Source organism: Notechis scutatus, chromosome Z (genome assembly GCF_049901735.1).
Source record: "Notechis scutatus isolate UNSWTSFEM ecotype Mainland chromosome Z, rNotScu1.2, whole genome shotgun sequence".
In the NCBI taxonomy this organism is placed as follows: domain Eukaryota; kingdom Metazoa; phylum Chordata; class Lepidosauria; order Squamata; family Elapidae; genus Notechis; species Notechis scutatus.
The window spans coordinates 122,162,507-122,180,260 of NC_142025.1; the positions used below are offsets into that span (position 1 = coordinate 122,162,507).

At 48.9% G+C, this 17,754-nt stretch overlaps 1 protein-coding gene across 1 annotated transcript in view; it reads left to right on the forward strand.

The window, feature by feature from the left end:
- LOC148129209 (sentrin-specific protease 3-like) overlaps positions 1-16,725 on the forward strand; it is a 31,532-nt gene extending 14,807 nt beyond the window's left edge. Inside the window, 7 exon segments of the mRNA XM_087947608.1 lie at positions 650-790; positions 4,598-4,645; positions 7,729-7,806; positions 10,021-10,158; positions 12,355-12,438; positions 14,631-14,681; positions 15,650-16,725. Of these exon segments, the coding sequence (XP_087803734.1) occupies positions 650-790; positions 4,598-4,645; positions 7,729-7,806; positions 10,021-10,158; positions 12,355-12,438; positions 14,631-14,681; positions 15,650-15,760 (651 nt within the window). The 3' untranslated portion in view covers positions 15,761-16,725.
- The last annotated feature ends 1,029 nt before the right edge of the window (positions 16,726-17,754 follow it).

The following is a 17,754-nucleotide window of genomic DNA, read 5'->3' on the forward strand; positions in this document are numbered from 1 at the left end:
CTCTTCCTTCTTCTCCTCTTCCTCCTCCTCCTCAACCTAACACGCTTCTAGCCCTGATGATGTTCCCTAGTGGGGTCATGAAACGTCTGCAGGAAAACCACCCAGCTCAGAGACCCCCAAGGACCCCACAGTCTTCCTCCTCTTCCTTCTCTTCTTCCTCCTCCTCCTCCTCCTCTTCCTCTTCCTTCTTCTCCTCCTCCTCCTCCTCTTCCTTCTCCTCCTCTTCCTCCTCCTCCTCTTCCTCCTCCTCCCCCTTCTAACACTGATGCCGTTCCCTAGCTGGGCCATGAAACATCTGGCAGGAAACCAAGCTCAGAGAGCCGCAAGGAGACCCCTCCTGGTCAGCCCTGAGCTACCAAGATTTCCCCCTCCTCCTCTTCCTCTTCCTCCTCCTCCTCCCATTCGCACCTTCCCTTAAACTTCCCCCGTTAACTTGTGACCGCTAAGCAAAAGGGTTGCAAGCCGAGGACGACCTGCGGCGGAGCTTTTCGAGGGCTGGGCGGAGCTCCGGGCCTTGCGGTGCCCGAGGCCCCCTCGGGAGTCCACTGAGAGGCGGGTGGGGGTGGAAGGCTGCCCCCGGGCCTCCTCCCCCAGCCTGCGGTCTTTCAGAGTCCTCCTCCTCCTCTTCCTCGCGGCCCCGCCCAGGAAGCCAGTGAACCAGCTGATCCAGTCCTACCAGCGCATGCCGGGCAACGCTGTGCTGCGGACCTTCCGGGTGACGTGCAAGCGCCACGTGGTGACCATGGACGACCTGCAGACCCTCTTTGGCTCCAACTGGCTCAGCGACCAGGTAGGGAGCGCCCGGGCGGGGGGTGGGGGAGCAAGGCCAGGGGCGGGGTGGGGGGGACCACGCAGCTCACCTGCACGGCCCGCCCGCCCGACACCTGGCCCCGGTTTGAAGCGTTGGCTGAGCCCGCCGGGCCTTCCTGGCTGGGGCTCCTCCTGCCAGGCAGAAGGTCTGCGCGGAAACATGCAAGGCCAGAGAGGGTCCAGGGACCCCCACAGTCATTGTCCACCTCCTCCCCCTCTTCCCTCCCCTCCTCCTCCCTCCCCCTCTTCCTGCTCCTCCCCTCCTTTTCCCCATTCCTCCTCTTCCTCCTCCCCTCCGCTTCCTATTCCTCCTCCCACTCCTCTTCCTCCTCCTCCCCTTCCATTCCTTTTCTCCCTCTTCCCCTCCTCTTCCTCCCCTCCTTTGTCCTCCCCTCCCTTCCCTCCTTCCCTACTCCTCCTCTTCCTCTTCTTCTCCTTCTCCTTCCTCCTCCTCCTCCTCCTCCTCCTTCCTTTTCCTCCTCCTCCTCTTCCTCCTCTTCTTCCTCCTTCTCCTCTGCTTCCTCCTCATCCCCTTCCCTCCCCCTTCCCTCTTCATCTTCCTCCTCCTCCCCTTCCCTCCATTGCTTCCTCCTCCCAATCCTCTTCCTCCTCCTCCCCTTCCTGCCTTTTCTTCCTCCTCCCCCTCCTCTTTCTTCTCCTCTTCCTCCTCCCCTTCCCTCCATTGCTTCCTCCTCCCAATCCTCTTCCTGCTCCTCCCCTTCCTTCCTTTTCTTCCTCTTCCCTCCTCCTCTTCCTCTTCCTCCTCCCTTTCCCTCCTCCGCCCTCTTCTCATCCCCCCCCTTCCCTCTTCCTCCTCCTCCTCCCCTTCTCTCCTTTTCTTCTCCTCTCCCTCCTTCCCCTCCCCACAAACCCCTCTTCCTTTTAGCACCGGTGACACCCCTAGCCGCGTTACAAAAAACGTCTGCAAGAAAACCCACCCAGCTCACGATCTGCAGAGATTCTCCGTCATCCGCCAGGTCCCAGTTGTCCCAAAGGTGGTTTGTTTGTTGGTTTGTTTTCCAAGAGGCAACTGGACTTTCTTTCTTTCCTTTTTTTTTTTTCTTTTGAAACTTCTTCAGCTCTGGCTGGGTGGTGGGGAAAGGGGAGGATTTATACCCCTTGCAGACACAGCCGGTCATTTGCATCCTTTCAGAGGGTCACTGAGGCCGCTTGGAGGAGGCTTACCTGTGTCCTCTCAGGGTCGCGGAGTGGTGCAAATGGTTCCTGTAGTCTACCATTTCTTCCCCCCATCTGGAAATCCATTCTTCCTCCCACCCCATTCCAAGTCTGCAACTGGCCTGCAGGGAGTATTAAATATGCAAGGAGTATTATTAAATCTTTCCATTCCCCTCCACCCAGTCAGAACTAAAGCTAGCTTCTTCTTCTTCTTTTTGTTTTCCAGAGTTGTTTTTTTATTTTTACACATCTCTTCGCGTGGGTCCCAGATTACAATATTGGTACATAGTCCTAGTTAACACTTTCAACTTTCTTAATTAATACCGCCTTAAATTGTTATCCGTTTTAGAAGAAACGCGTGGAATGAAAACGGAACACAGGCCAGAGTTCTTTCCGCTAGGGATCGATACGAGGGAAATATGATAAGGAAAATATATATCTAGTAATCCACGTAAGAACTGCAAAAGATTGGCGTATGCACAAAATGGGGAAAGTAAAGATATCCCAAATGAATTTGAAATATGGAGGAAAATCGTGAGATGTGCAGAAATGGATAAATTAACAAAGGAGCTAAAAAAATGAGGATTTGGATTATTATAAAACACGGGACGAATTTTATGGTTGGCTAGAGATGAGGAAGATTCATGCAAATAAGGAATAATTATATATATATATTTAATGTATATGGAATGAAATGGTGTAATAGTATTGGATTTAGCAAAGTAATGACAAAGATTGATGTTAGGAAGACTGTGCCAGGTTCAACCCTTTTATTGTAATTTCTGTTTGTGTTTCTTTGTTTAATAAAGGAAAATAAAATAAAAAAATTATCCATTCGGTTAATCTTTAGATAAATTTCCCTTTCATTAATTCAGTATCAAAATCATTTCATCCTCGTGTATATTTTCAATTCTTTATCCCCTATTATTTCCATTTTCAGCTTACCACCTATTTTATGTTACCTTATGTATTGTTATCATCTATAACTTTCTCAAGAGCAATATATAATTAGATAATCAATGAAAGAAAAAACGAGTAAAAGTAAAGTAAGATTAATACATTTAGGATCCACATGGTATATCCCGCCCCATCTACAATATATCTTATATATATATTCCAGAGATATTCATATAATCATTTCATATTTTTTTCCTTTGTTTCCACAGCCAAAAATATACATTCGTTATAAATATTTTACATTCCCACATAATCCCTTCTAGTTCATTATGTTTTCTAATTTTCTCATATCCTTTGTATAATCAGTTATTTTCTATTACACGTATACCACAAAGAAAAAATAAAAATAAAAACAGAGTTAATTTCCCCTTTTACTTCCCTTTAACCAATTTCAACCTATAGCATTTATGCAACCCTAATTCACATTTTTTTTGAACATAATTAATACCGGATTTTCACCCAAGTCGTCATATTCTCTGTTTTCCTAACATCATTTAGATATAAAGAGGCTTCTTAAAGGAGAAGCGAAAACGTCTTCAAAAGAAAGAAAAAAAACAAACCAACCCAGAAAACCCAGTTGCCTTCTGAAAAAAAGCACCTTTGGGACACCAAGTTTAGAGACCCCCAAGGACCCCCCACCCACCCAGCACGGATGGCGTTCCCTAGTTGGGTCATGAAAGCGTCTGCAAAGGAAACCACCCAAGCTCAGAAAGCATCTTCCTTCCTTCCTTCCTTCCTTCCTTCCTTCCTTCCTTCCTTCCTTCCTTCCTTCCTTCCTTCCTTCCTTCCTTCCTTCCTTCCTTCCTTCCTTCCTTCCTTCCTTCCTCCTCTCCACAAACCCCTCTCCCTTCTATCACTGATGATATTCCCTACTTGGGTCATGAAACGTCTGCAAGGAAACCACCCGGGCTCAGAAAGCATCTTCCTTCCTTCCTTCCTTCCTTCCTTCCTTCCTTCCTTCCTTCCTTCCTTCCTTCCTTCCTTCCTTCCTTCCTTCCTTCCTTCCTTCCTCCTCTCGACAAACCCCTCTCCCTTCTAGCACTGATGATGTTTCCTAATTGGGTCATGAAATGTCTGCAAGGAAACCACCCAAGCTCAGAAAGCATCTTCCTTCCTTCCTTCCTTCCTTCCTTCCTTCCTTCCTTCCTTCCTTCCTTCCTTCCTTCCTTCCTTCCTTCCTTCCTTCCTTCCTTCCTTCCTTCCTTCCCTCCCTCCTTGCTTCCTTCCTCCTTGCTTCCTTCCTTCCCCCTCCCTATCTCCTTCCTTCCTTCTTTCCTTCCTTCCTTCCTTCCTTCCTTCCTTCCTCCCTCCCTCCCTCCCTCCCTCCCTCCCTCCCTCCTTCTCCTCTTCTCCACAAACCCCTCCCCTTCTAGCATTGATGACGTTCCCTAGTTGGGTCATGAAACGTCTGCAAGGAAACTTAGGCACAGAGACCGCCAAGGAATCCACAGGTCAACCCTGAGAGCTACGGAGATCCTCTCCTGTTTTATCGCGTGTCTCTCTCTCTCTGGGCTCTGGTTCCTGGTTTTTAGGGAGAAAATTACAGTCCTTTAAGCAACGATTTTGGTCTTCCCCACCTTAGGCTCCCTTCCCTCCAGGCGCGTGTTGTTTTCTTCTCGTTTTAACCCCTCTCGTCATTTCCCCCTCTGAGCAGGTGATGAATATGTATGGGGACCTCGTGATGGACACGGTGCCGGAAAAGGTGAGCTGCGTTTTCCCAGCCCTTTTTGGCTGGCAAAAAATGTAAGTTCAGGCTATGACTTTTGTAAAAAAATGCTCTTGTCAAATTTCCAAGTCGTAGGTCCCCCCAAAATTCTACCCTGTTTCCCCTGAAAATACGACCTACCCTGAAAGTAAGGCCTAGCTTGAGTGTTTTTTTTTTACACGTGCGCCCAATATAAACCCTACCCCCCCCCAAAATGAGCCCTAATGAAGATTCCCACTCGCTCGAATGGATACCCAGACAACACGATGCTTATGAAGCACTGAGAAATGTAGCCCGTTTCCCTGAAAATACGACCTACCCTGAAAGTAAGGCCTAGCTTGATTTTTTTACTCATGCACTCAATATAAACCCTACCCCCAAAATGAGCCCTAATTAAGACCCCTCCCACTCCAGAGTGGATGGGTAAAAATTAAGATACCCAGACAACAGGATGCTTATGAAGCACTGAGGTAGCTAGATAAATAGATAGGTGATAGACGGTAGGTAGGTAGATGATAGGTAGGTAGATAGTCCGTTTCCCTGAAAATACGACCTACCCTGAAAGTAAGGCCTAGCTTGATTTTTTTTTACCGTGTGTGCCCAATATAAGCCCTACCCCCAAGTTAGCGTGGGGATGGGGGTGGCGGAGCTGCCGTACTACTAACCTTTGGACAGGTGCAGCCAGGCCTGGCACACCCCCAGCACCTGAAGGCCTCCGGAGCTAATGACAAAGCTCTGGATCGATCCAGAGATCTGTCACCGGCTGCAGAGGCCTTCAGGAAAGTCTCGCTGGCCGCAGAAGAAGAAGAAGCAGCTCCTGAAGGCCTCTGACTGCGCACAAGCGAGGTTAGTCTCCCCAAAATAAGACCTGGTGTCTTATTTTTGGTGGCAATTTTTTTTTTTTATAAGACGATGTCTTATTTTGGGTGGGGGAAATAACTAAGTAAAATAAGTACGATAAGGCAGCCATATCCCAGCAAAGTCATTTTATTAGGAACATGTCAAATTGGCAAAAATTGGGTGTCGTTCTGGCTCCGGCCAAATCCAGGAATTACACCCAGTTAAAAAAAAAAAAACTTTGAAACTTCCCGCTGAGGGTCACCACGATCTGCCATCCATCCTCAGTCCACCTGTCCAAACTCCACCTTCCTCCAGCGGCCGGCCCCTTCTCTCTTCCCACCTAGCCATCACATCCTCCCCTTGTCTCTACTAGCCCCCCCTCCCCTCCCACAGGAATGGGGCGAGGCTGAAGCATCGTTCGCCCCCTCCCCCCCTTTACAAGAACACCCTTAAAGGAAGCTTAGGAAAGAAGAAGGGAGGACCACGACGAAACGTGGCTAGACACACACAGCTTCGGGGGTCGACAGGCCGGGAGTTCAAAAGCATTTCCCCATGCAGGACGGCCCCAGGCTGAGCCCGGGACGGTTGCTTTGCCCCCCAAAAGTCTTTTTGAGCTTTTGAATCACGAGGAGCTTTGCTGGGGAAGACCCACAACGGATACAAAGGTGTATACATTCTATAAAATTTATGTTTTATTAACGGTTTACTAACATAGGTAGGTAGGTAGATGATAGGTAGCTAGATTAATAGGTGATAGATGGTAGATAGATAGATAGATGATAGATAGAGATAGACACACACACAGATAGAGATAGATAGACAGATAAGAGATAGATGGTAGGTAGGTAGGTAGGTAGATGATAGGTAGGTAGATACATAGGTGATAGCTAGATGGTAGATAGACAGACAGATGATAGATAGATAGATAGATAGATAGATAGATAGATAGATAGATAGATAGATAGATAGATAGATAGATAGATAGATAGATAGATGAGAGAGAGAGAGAGATGAAAGATAGATAGAGAGATAGATAGAGATAGATAGACAGATAATAGCTAAATGGTAGGTAGGTAGGTAGATGACAGGTAGATACATAGGTGATAGCTAGATGATAGATAGACAGACAGATGATAGATAGATAGATAGATAGATAGATAGATAGATAGATAGATAGATAGATAGATAGATAGATAGATGATAGATGAGAGAGAGAGGTGGATGGATGGGTAGGTAGGTAGGTAGGTAGATACATAGATAGAGAGATAGATAGAGAGAGAGATAAAGAGATAGAGATGGATGGATGGATAGGTAGGTAGGTAGGTAGATAGATGCATAGATAGATAGATAGATAGATAGATAGATAGATAGATAGATAGATAGATAGATAGATAGATAGATAGATAGATGAGGAGAGAGAGAGATGAAAGATAGATAGAGAGATAGATAGAGATAGATAGACAGATAATAGCTAAATGGTAGGTAGGTAGGTAGATGATAGGTAGATACATAGGTGATAGCTAGATGATAGATAGACAGACAGATGATAGATAGATAGATAGATAGATAGATAGATAGATAGATAGATAGATAGATAGATAGATAGATAGATAGATGAGAGAGAGAGATGGATGGGTAGGTAGGTAGGTAGGTAGATACATAGATAGAGAGATAGATAGAGAGAGAGATAAAGAGATAGAGATGGATGGATGGATAGGTAGGTAGGTAGGTAGGTAGATAGATAGATAGATAGATAGATAGATAGATAGATAGATAGATAGATAGATAGATAGATAAAAGATAGATAGAGATGAAAGATGGATAGATAAGATAGAGAGAGATAGATAGAGAGATGAAAGATAGATAAGATAGATAGATAGAAAGATAGATAGATAGAGATGGATGGATGGATGGATGGATAGGTAGGTAGGTAGATAGATGCATAGATAGAGAGACAGAGAGATAGAAAGGGGGTGCTGTGTGATATGCCATACGCTAAATACATAAATACACCCCCAGGTCAAAGGGAGCCTATGGTTCGTGTCCTTTATGACTCCCACAATCCCTCAGCACAGCTGGCGGAGGAATTCTGGGAGTCAAAGTCCACAAGTCACAAAGGGGCAACGTCGTTCCTTAGATCACAGCAGGACTTGGGGCGTCAGGGGAAATTGGAGGGGCCTCTGCCTTTTCTGCCCCCTCATCTTCTCCCTTTCTCTCTTTTTTCGTTCCCCCTCCTTCAGGTTCACTTTTTCAACAGTTTTTTCTACGATAAGCTACGAACCAAGGGGTACGAAGGCGTGAAGCGTTGGACCAAAAATGTAAGTTGCTCGGTGGGTGGGTGGGTTTCCGGCAAATCACTACAGCGGTGGTTCAGTTAGTGGCGTGGTCTTTAAGCGAACCTGGCTTTCTTTCCCCCTGTCCATCGAGTCCCAGGACAACTCACTCGTCCGTTGCACAAGCGGCCGAATTGGGATCGCGTGACCCTGACGGCCGTAAGGGTGCAGACTGGTTAGAAGCACACCACCACCGCCCGTTTTCAGCGCCGTTGTTTAACTCCAATCGGTCACTCAAGGGACTGTTGCAAGTCGAGGACTACCTGTCCCAGGCTGGGCTCTTGGGGAAGGCATGGGACTTGGAGTCCAGCCTACCCAAAAGGCTTCTGTTGGACGTCCCAAGGTGCTTTGGGGGTGTCAGATTAAAATCAGATTAACAGAGTTGGAAGGGACCTTGCAGGTCATCTAGTCCAACCCCCTCTGCCCTCAAATACTGGAAGGCTGCTCTCCTGTCTCCCCTGGTCCTTTTGTTCCTTCAAATCAGATTGTGAGTTGGAAGGGACCTTGTAGGTCATCTAGTCCAACCCCCTTCTGCCCTCAAATACTAGAAGGCTGCTCTCCTGTCTCCCCTGGTCCTTTTTTTTCGTTAAAATCGGGTTAAAGTCGGATTAACAGAGTGGGAAGGGACCTTGGAGGTCATCTAGTCCAACCCCTCTGCCCTCAAAAACTGGAAGGCTGCTCTCCTGTCTCCCCTGGTCCTTTTGTTCCTTCAAATCAGATGAAAGTCAGATGAACAGAGTTGGAAGGGACCTTGTAGGTCATCTAGTCCAACCCCCTTCTGCCCTCAAATACTGGAAGGCTGCTCTCCTGTCTCCCCTGGTCCTTTTGTTCCTTAAAATCAGATGAAAGTCAGATGAACAGAGTGGGAAGGAACTTGGAGGTCATCTAGTCCAACCCCCCCCGCCCTCAAATACTGGAAGGCTGCTCTCCTGTCTCCCCTGGTCCTTCTCCTCTTCCCTAGACTAGCCAGGCCCAGTTCCTGCAACCGTCCATCGTGTGTTTTAGCCTCCAGTCCCCTAAAATCATCTCAGTTGCTCTTCTCTGCACTTTTCTAGAGTCTCGATGTCCTTTTGTTTATAGTGGAGTTGCCGTGGGCAGGAGGGGTGGGGGAGAGCTGGTGCAGCAGCACGGCCAGCCACGGTCAGAGGCGCATCCCACACGCATGCCTTTCTCAAGGCCGTGTCCCAGAGGCGTGATCTCTACAACCCGGGAAGAAGAAGGTGCTCCGGTTGGAGAATGTGATTTATGACACACCCTGGGGGAGAAACGGGTCATCACTGAGCCGTAGAATTACATGAGGCAGAGCCGACTTCACTTGGGTCCATGCGGACCTGTTGCTCCTAATAAATAACTATTTCTTTTTTGAGGCTCATGGTTTAATTAGGGCCTCCGCGTTGTAGTTCACTGCCAGCCGGTGCAGCCAGCAGCGGAATCGGACAGTGGGGAAGAATTGGGACCAGTCAGGGAAGCCTTGAGAGGCCTCGGACGAGGGTCCTGCATCCATTGCAGAGATGGGGCCAAGACAATCTGGGAGTAGGGTGCTGCCTCCAGAGCCTTTGGAGTCTGGCAGCAGCGAGGAAGAGGAGCCAGGGGAGCCTGTTCCTAGAGCACATGCACAGAGCTGCTAGAAGGCGAGAGCAGTTGAGACAAAAGGGTCGACTCGGGAGTAAGACAGGGAGGTGATTGCCCCTCCCCTAAGGGATAAAAGTCAGGCCAAGATGACGAACTCTTTGCAGGAAGCAAGGTCGTTCGATAGATTCCCGAGTCCTCCTTGAAGCTCTGTGTAGTCTGGTCGGCTTTTTTCTGGCACTTCACTTTCTGTTATAATTAATTTGGAGACTTCTGTTTCTTTTTGGCCATTGCAATTGCACAGCACTGAAAGGTGGGTGCTTATCTCGGGGAGCCGTTTTGGCTGGGAATGAACGTAATTCCCAGCAGCATTGCAATAAAAGATAGGTTTTGCCTTGAAAACAAGTTTGTGATTCATGACGATTGACGAAGCCTGGGTCAGAACCGATCCCAGGAAAGGAGGGGGCCGGAGAGGTGAAATGTCCGGAGGAACCTTGACAGCCAAGTCAGCTCTGCCTCATGTAATTTACCAACACGGGGGGACCCCTCTCCCAGCCACAAAGGCAGGTGGGGCGAAGGTGGAGGCTCCCACTGAGCTCCTCTGGTTACTCCCGCTTCCCCCTCCCCCAGGTGGACATTTTTAACAAAGAGATCCTGTTGATCCCCATCCACCTGGAGGTTCACTGGTCGCTGATTTGCGTGGAGGTGAAGCAGAAAAAGATCATCTACCTGGATTCCCAACGCACCCTCAACCGGCGGTGTCCCAAGGTAAGGCGGGACCCCAGGGTGGGCAGGCAGAGTGGATAAAAATTGATGGTTTCTTTTTAAAAAAATAAAAAAAAAAATTAAGCAATCGGATTTTTTTTTTAAAAAAATTTAATCGGGTTTTTTGGGTTTTAATTGAATTGATTTTAATAAAATGCTTTTGGAGTGAAAATCTATCTAAGGAATAAAATAGAATAGAATAGAATTAGAATAGAATAGAATTAGTATAGAATTAGAATAGAATTTGAATAGAATTTGAATAGAATAGAATTAGTATAGAATAGAATAGAATTAGATTAGAATAGAATTTGAATAGAATTAGTATAGAATAGAATTAGAATTCAATAGAATTAGAATAGAATTAGAATAGAATAGAATTAGTATAGAATTAGAATAGAATTAGAATAGCATTTGAATAGAATAGAATTAGTATAGAATAGAATTAGATTAGAATAGAATTTGAATAGAATTAGTATAGAATTAGAATAGAATTAGAATACAATAGAATTAGCGTAGAATATAATTAGAATAGAATAGAATTTGAATAGAATTAGTATAGAATAGAATTAGAATTCAATAGAATTAGAATAGAATAGAATTAGAATAGAATTAGAATAGAATTAGAATAGAATAGAATTAGTATAGAATTAGAATAGAATTAGAATAGAATTTGAATAGAATAGAATTAGTATAGAATAGAATTAGATTAGAATAGAATTTGAATAGAATTAGTATAGAATAGAATTAGAATTCAATAGAATTAGAATAGAATAGAATTAGAATAGAATAGAATTAGTATAGAATTAGAATAGAATTAGAATAGAATTTGAATAGAATAGAATTAGTATAGATTAGAATTAGATTAGAATAGAATTTGAATAGAATTAGTATAGAATAGAATTAGTATAGAATTAGAATAGAATTAGAATACAATAGAATTAGTGTAGAATATAGTTAGAATAGAATAGAATTTGAATAGAATTAGTATAGAATAGAATTAGAATACAATAGAATTAGTATAGAATAGGCAGCCCTCGGCTTAACAAGACTTCATTTAGTGACCGTTCAAAGTTTGCAACGGCACTGATAAAAAGAGGGATCGAACGACCGTTTTGCCACCCTTCAAGGCCGTTGCGACGTCCCCGGGAGCCAAACTTGGGCGCTTGGGGCCACCGATGGGTATTTTTAGGACGGCTGCAGTGCCCCATGAGTTACATGCTTCCCCTCTTGCGACCGTCTTCACGGGCAGCGTCCAAGGAGAAAGCCGGATCCCCCTCAACAGCCAAGGACTGGCTGTAGATGTTCTGGGTTTTCTTTCTTTCTTTCTTTCTTTTCCTTCCTTCCTTCCTTCCTTTCTTTTTCTTTCTTTCTTTTCCTTCCTTCCTTTGTTTCTTTTCTTTCTTTTTCTTTCTTTCTTTTCCTCCCTCCCTTTCTTTCTTTCTTTTCTTTCTTTCCTTTCTTTTCCTTCCTTCCTTTCTTTTCTTTCTTTCTCTTTTCTTTCTTTTCCTTCTTTCCTTCATTTCTTTCTTTCCTTTTTTTCTTTCCTTCTTTCTTTTCTTTCTTTTTCTTCCTTCTTTTCTTTCTTTCCTTCCTTCCTTCCTTTCTTTTTATTTCCTTCTTTCTATTCTTTCTTTTTCTTCCTTCCTTCCTTCCTTCTTTCTTTTTCCTTCTTTCTATTCTTTCTTTCTTTTTCTTCCTTCCTTCCTTCTTTCTTTCTTTCTTTCTTTCTTTCTTTCTTTCTTTCTTTCTTTCTTTCTTTCTTTCTTTCCTTCCTTTCTCTTTCCTTTTCTTTCTTTCCTTCCTTCCTTCCTTCCTTCCTTCCTTCCTTCCTTCCTTCCTTCTTCTTTCTTCTTTCTTCTTTCTTTCTTTTCCTTCGTTCCTTCCTTCCTTCCCTCCCTCCCTCCCGTCCTTCCTTCTTTTCTTTCTTTTCCTTCCTTCCTTCCTTCCTTCCTTCCTTCCTTCCTTCCTTCCTTCCTTCCTTCCTTTTCCTTTAAGGCCCCCTTTAAAATATCTCGATCATTTTATGGATCAAGTTTTTTGTGTGTGATGGGGAAGGAATTTTAACTTGAATAAAGTAGTAGTAGTAGTAGTAGTAGTAATAATAATAATAATGCTGCAAAGAGTAAGTTTTAGGACGGCAATGGGGCTTCTGTTTGATGTGCCCTCCCCTTCCTCTTCCTCTCCCCTCCACCCCCCCAGCACATCTGCAGGTACCTGCAAGCCGAAGCCGACAAGAAGAACCGCCCAGACTTCCGAGAGGGATGGAGAGGGGTTTTCCAGATGGTGAGTCTCTCTTCCCCAGGCATTGGGGGTAGGGGTGGGGGCACGGGGGGTCCAGTGACCCAGCTCCTTCGGGGTCCTCTCCTGAGGGTCTCGGGGCCCCCAAATTTAACCCAGAGGGGGATCCCACCCAGGAGGCTCTTCGGCTGCAGCCTGTGGTGTCTCGCCTGCCCTCCCCTCCTCGCGCCTCTGGGGAGGGCAGGACCCGCCCACGGCCTCCGCGCAGCAGATCTCGGGCCTCGTGCAGGGTGGGTGGCGTGCCAGGCCCCCAAGGACTAGAACTCCCGTCTCCTGGTGATTGGCCCAAAGTCACCCAGTCGGCTTTCGTGCCTAAGGCGGGACTAGAACTCCCAGTCTCCTGGTGATTGGCCCAAAGTCACCCAGCCGGCTTTCATGCCTAAGGCGGGACTAGAACTCCAGTCTCCTGGTGATTGGCCCAAAGTCACCCAGCCGGCTTTCATGCCTAAGGCGGGACTAGAACTCCCATTCTCCTGGTGATTGGCCCAAAGTCACCCAGCCGGCTTTCATGCCTAAGGCGGGACTAGAACTCCCATTCTCCTGGTCATTGGCCCAAAGTCACCCGGCTGGCTTTCATGCCTAAGGCGGGACTAGAACTCTCATTCTCCTGGTCATTGGCCCAAAGTCACCCAGCTGGCTTTCATGCCTAAGGCGGGACTAGAACTCCCCGTCTCCTGGTGATTGGCCCAAAGTCACCAAGCTGGCTTTCATGCCTAAGGCGGGACTAGAACTCCCCGTCTCCTGGTGATTGGCCCAAAGTCACCCAGCTGGCTTTCATGCCTAAGGCGGGACTAGAACTCCCCGTCTCCTGGTGATTGGCCCAAAGTCACCAAGCTGGCTTTCGTGCCTAAGGCGGGACTAGAACTCTCATTCTCCTGGTCATTGGCCCAAAGTCACCCAGCTGGCTTTCATGCCTAAGGCGGGACTAGAACTCCCGTCTCCTGGTGATTGGCCCAAAGTCACCAAGCTGGCTTTCGTGCCTAAGGCGGGACTAGAACTCTCATTCTCCTGGTGATTGGCCCAAAGTCACCCAGCTGGCTTTCATGCCTAAGGCGGGACTAGAACTCCCGTTCCCCTGGGGATTGGCCCAAAGTCACCCAGCCGGCTTTCATGCCTAAGGCGGGACTAGAACTCCCGTCTCCTGGTGATTGGCCCAAAGTCACCCAGCCGGCTTTCATGCCTAAGGCGGGACTAGAACTCCCCGTCTCCTGGTGATTGGCCCAAAGTCACCCAGCTGGCTCTCATGCCTAAGGCGGGACTAGAACTCCCCGTCTCCTGGTGATTGGCCCAAAGTCACCCAGCCGGCTTTCATGCCTAAGGCGGGACTAGAACTCCCGTCTCCTGGTGATTGGCCCAAAGTCACCCAGCTGGCTTTCATGCCTAAGGCGGGACTAGAACTCCCCGTCTCCTGGTGATTGGCCCAAAGTCACCCAGCCGGCTTTTCATGCCGAAGGCGGGACTAGAACTCCCGTCTCCTGGTGATTGGCCCAAAGTCACCCAGCTGGCTCTCATGCCTAAGGCGGGACTAGAACTCCGTCTCCTGGTGATTTGCCCAAAGTCACCCAGCCGGCTTTCATGCCTAAGGCGGGACTAGAACTCCCGTCTCCTGGTGATTTGCCCAAAGTCACCCAGCCGGCTTTCATGCCGAAGGCGGGACTAGAACTCCCCGCCTCCTGGTGATTGGCCCAAAGTCACCCAGCTGGGTTTCATGCCTAAGGCGGGACTAGAACTCCCCGTCTCCTGGTGATTTGCCCAAAGTCACCCAGCCGGCTTTCATGCCTAAGGCGGGACTAGGACTCTCACGCACCGGGATTTTAGGCTAGCGCCTTAACCTCCGAGGGCAAACCGGCTCTCCTTTTAGTTGAGGTGGATGTGTAAATTCAGCCCTAAAAATATATATATATATATATTTACCTGGATCACTTTATCAAATGAGAGAAGATGCCGGCTGTCCCTCCTGTCGCCGGGCGGAATTGACCGCTCAGGGAGACGGAGGCAGGAATTGGCTTGAGGGAGGCCGGGCAGGAAGGTGTAAGGCACGCAGGTGGGAGCCCAGGTGAGGAAGGAGGGAGAGTGGGTGCCGGGGGTGTGTGGAAACCTGTGGGGGACTGGGGACCCCCCTGCTCTCTTCCCCACCTGATCTGACCCCTTTCGTTTTTCTTCTGCCCCCCTTCCAGAACATTGCCCGACAAAACAACGACAGTGATTGTGGCGCCTTTGTCCTGCAGGTGAGGTGGCCGGATCAGGAGGGGCCCCTGGGTCTTGGGGTGAAGGGGCCGGGTTTGGGGAGTGTGTGGAGAGGAATCTTGGGGGCACCTTTCCCACCTCTTCAAAAGCTTATTCTGGAACGGGCAGCTCGTAAAACCCTCTATGCGTAGAATAACAGGAGGAGAAGAGGAGAAGAAGAGGAGAAGAGGGGGATAAAGAGGGGGAGGAGAAGAAGAGGGGAAGGAGAAGAAGAGGGGAAGGAGGAGAAGAGGAGGAGGAGAAGAGGGGGAGATGGGAGGGGGAAGGGGAGGAGTGGGGAGAAGATGGAGAGGAGGAGCAAAAGGGGAGGAGGAAGAGAAGAAAAGAGAGGAGGAGAAGAGGAGAGAGGAGGGGAGGAGAAGAGGAGGAGGGGGAGATGGGAGAGGGGGGTAGGGAGGAAAAGAGGGAGATAAGAGGGGAGGAGGAAGAGAAGAGAGGAGGAGAAGAGGAAGAGGAGGGGAGGAGGAGAGGAGGAGGGGGAGGAGAGGGAGAGGGGAGATGGGAGAGGAGGGGGGAGGAGGAAAAGAGGGAGATAAGAGGGAGGAGGAGGAGGAGGAGAGGGAAGGTCTGCGGGGTCCTTGATGCTCTCTGAACTTGGTTATTTCCTTGCGGACGTCTCACGGCCCACCTAGGGAATGCCATCAGGGCTAGGGAGGGAGGGGGTTTGCCTTTTTAGCCCTGATGCTGTTCCCTAGCCGGGTCATGAGACGTCCGCTGGAAAACCTCCCGGGTCAGAGACCCCCAAGGACGCCCCACAGTCGTCCTCCTCCTCCTTTCCCATCACCTCCCTCCCTCCTAACGCTGAGGGCGTTCCCTAGCTGGGTCGCAAACGTCTGTCCCAAAAGCCCACCCAGCATCCCTGAGCACCCTGACCCCCCCAATAAAAAGTCTCCCTCATTCTCTCTCTCCTTTTTGTCTTTTCCCTTCTTTCTCTCTTGTTTCCCCCCAGTATTCCAAATTCCTGGCCCTGGGCCTGCCCTTCACCTTCACCCAGCAGGACATGCCGAAACTCCGCCGACAGATGTACAAGGAGCTGTGCCATTGCAAACTCATCGCGTAACAGCAAACGGCAAAGAAAACGACCCACCACCACCACCACGCTGTCTCTCCCTCCTCCCTCCTCCCTCTCCCACCCCCCCCCCACCGCCACCAGGGACGCCGCCGCAGGAAACCATCGTCCCCGTCCTTGGAGCCCGGAGCAGCTGCAGGCCAGGAGCCCCCTTCGTCCGGCGTGGGGGCGGCAGGGGGCCGGGCCCAACCTCCCCAAGGTTTCCAGCCAGAGACAAAGGCGGGAGGGGGGGGCGACTGTGTGGAGGTTGGACTTATGTGGGGCAGGATGGGGGGCGTGCCTCTGCCTCTTTCCCTCCTTTCTTTCTTTCCTTCCTTCCTTCCTTCCTTTTTCTTTCTTTCTTTTCTTTCTCTTTCTTTCTTTCTTTCTTTTCTTTCTTTCCTTCCTTCCTTCCTTCCCTTCTTCCTCTTCCTTTCCTTCCTTCCCTTCCTTTTTTTTTCTTTCTTTCTTTCTTTCTTTCTTCTTTCCTTTCTTTTTCTCATTCCTATGTTCTCGTTCCTGTTCCAACCTGGGGCAGGGCAGCTTTTGTCTCCGTTGTTTCGTTTGGGGCATTGTGGGGGGCGTTTATAAGAGGTTTTTGGGGGTCTGTTAGCATTGGGGGGGTGAATCCAACCCTCCCAGCAGATCCGAGCGAAGCGTGGAGGTCCCGAACTCCAGACCGGGAGAGAGAGAGATAAAAAAGGGGTGTATGGGAGACCCCCCCTGCCCCCCACTCCCTCCCTCCTTTTATGTTATGTCCCCCCTTCCTTCCCATGGCTTTAGTTCATAATGTATTGATTTCTTCTCCCCCTTCCGCCTCCCCTAAAAAAAGGGGGGGCGTTGGAAAAGAGGGAGGGGGGGCAGTCGGAGACGAACTGAAAACAAGTGTTTTTTTGTTTTTGTTTTGTTTTTCTATGAGACAATGGCTGCCATTGTAGGGAAATAAAAATGGTTCTTTGGAGAAGGACTCCAGCGAAGTCGACTGGTGGATGGGTTGGAAGGGACGGGAGGAAGAAAGGAAGGGAAGGAGGAGGAAAGGAAGGGAAGGAGGAAGGAAGGGAAGAAAGGGGGGAAAGGAGGGAAGGAAGGAGGGAGGAAAGGGAAGGAAGGAGGGAGGAAAGGGAAGGAGGAAGAAAGGAAGGGAGGGGAGGAAGGAAGGGAAGAAGGAAGGAAAGGAAGGAAGGAAGGAGGGAGGAAAGGAAGAAGGGGGGAAAGGAGGGAAGGAAGGAGGGAGGAAGGGAGGGAGGAAGGGAAGGAAGGAGGGAGGAAAGGAAGGGAGGGAGGGAGGGAGGAAAGGGAAGGAGGGAGGGAGGGAGGGGGGAGGAAGGAAGGAGGGAGGAAAGGAAGAAAGGGGGAAAGGAGGGAAGGAGGGAGGGAGGAAAGGGAAGGAAGGAGGGAGGGAAGGGAGGGAGGAGAGGAAGAAGGAAGGAAGGGAAGAAGGAAGGAAGGAGAGGGAGGAAGGAAGGGAAGAAGGAGGAAACGGAGGGAAGGAAGGGAGGGAGGAAGAAAGGGAAGGAGGAGGAAAGGAAGGGACGGGAGGAAGGAAAGAAGGGAAGGAGGAGGAAAGGAAGGGAGGGGAGGAAGGGAGGAGAGAGGAAAGGGAAGGGAGGGAGGAAGGAAGGGAAGAAGGAAGGAAGGAGAGGGAGGAAGGAAGGGAAGAAGGAGGAAAGAAAGGGAAGCTGGGAGGGAGGAAAGGGAAGGAAGGGAAGGAGAAAGGAAAGAAGGGAGGGAGGAAAGGAAGGAGGGAGGGGAGGGAGGAAAGGGAAGGGAAGGAGGAAATAAAGGATAGAAGGAAGGAAGGAGGAGGAAAGGAAGGGAAGGAGGAAGGAAGGGAAGAAAGGGGGAAAGGAAGGGAGGGAGGAAGGAAGGAAAGGAAGAAAGGGGGGAAAGGAGGGAAGGAAGGAGGAGGGAGGAAGGGAGGGAGGGAGGGAGGAAGGGAAGAAGGAGGAAAGGAAGGGAAGAAGGAAGGAAGGAGGGAGGAAAGGAAGGAAGGAGGAGGAAGGAAG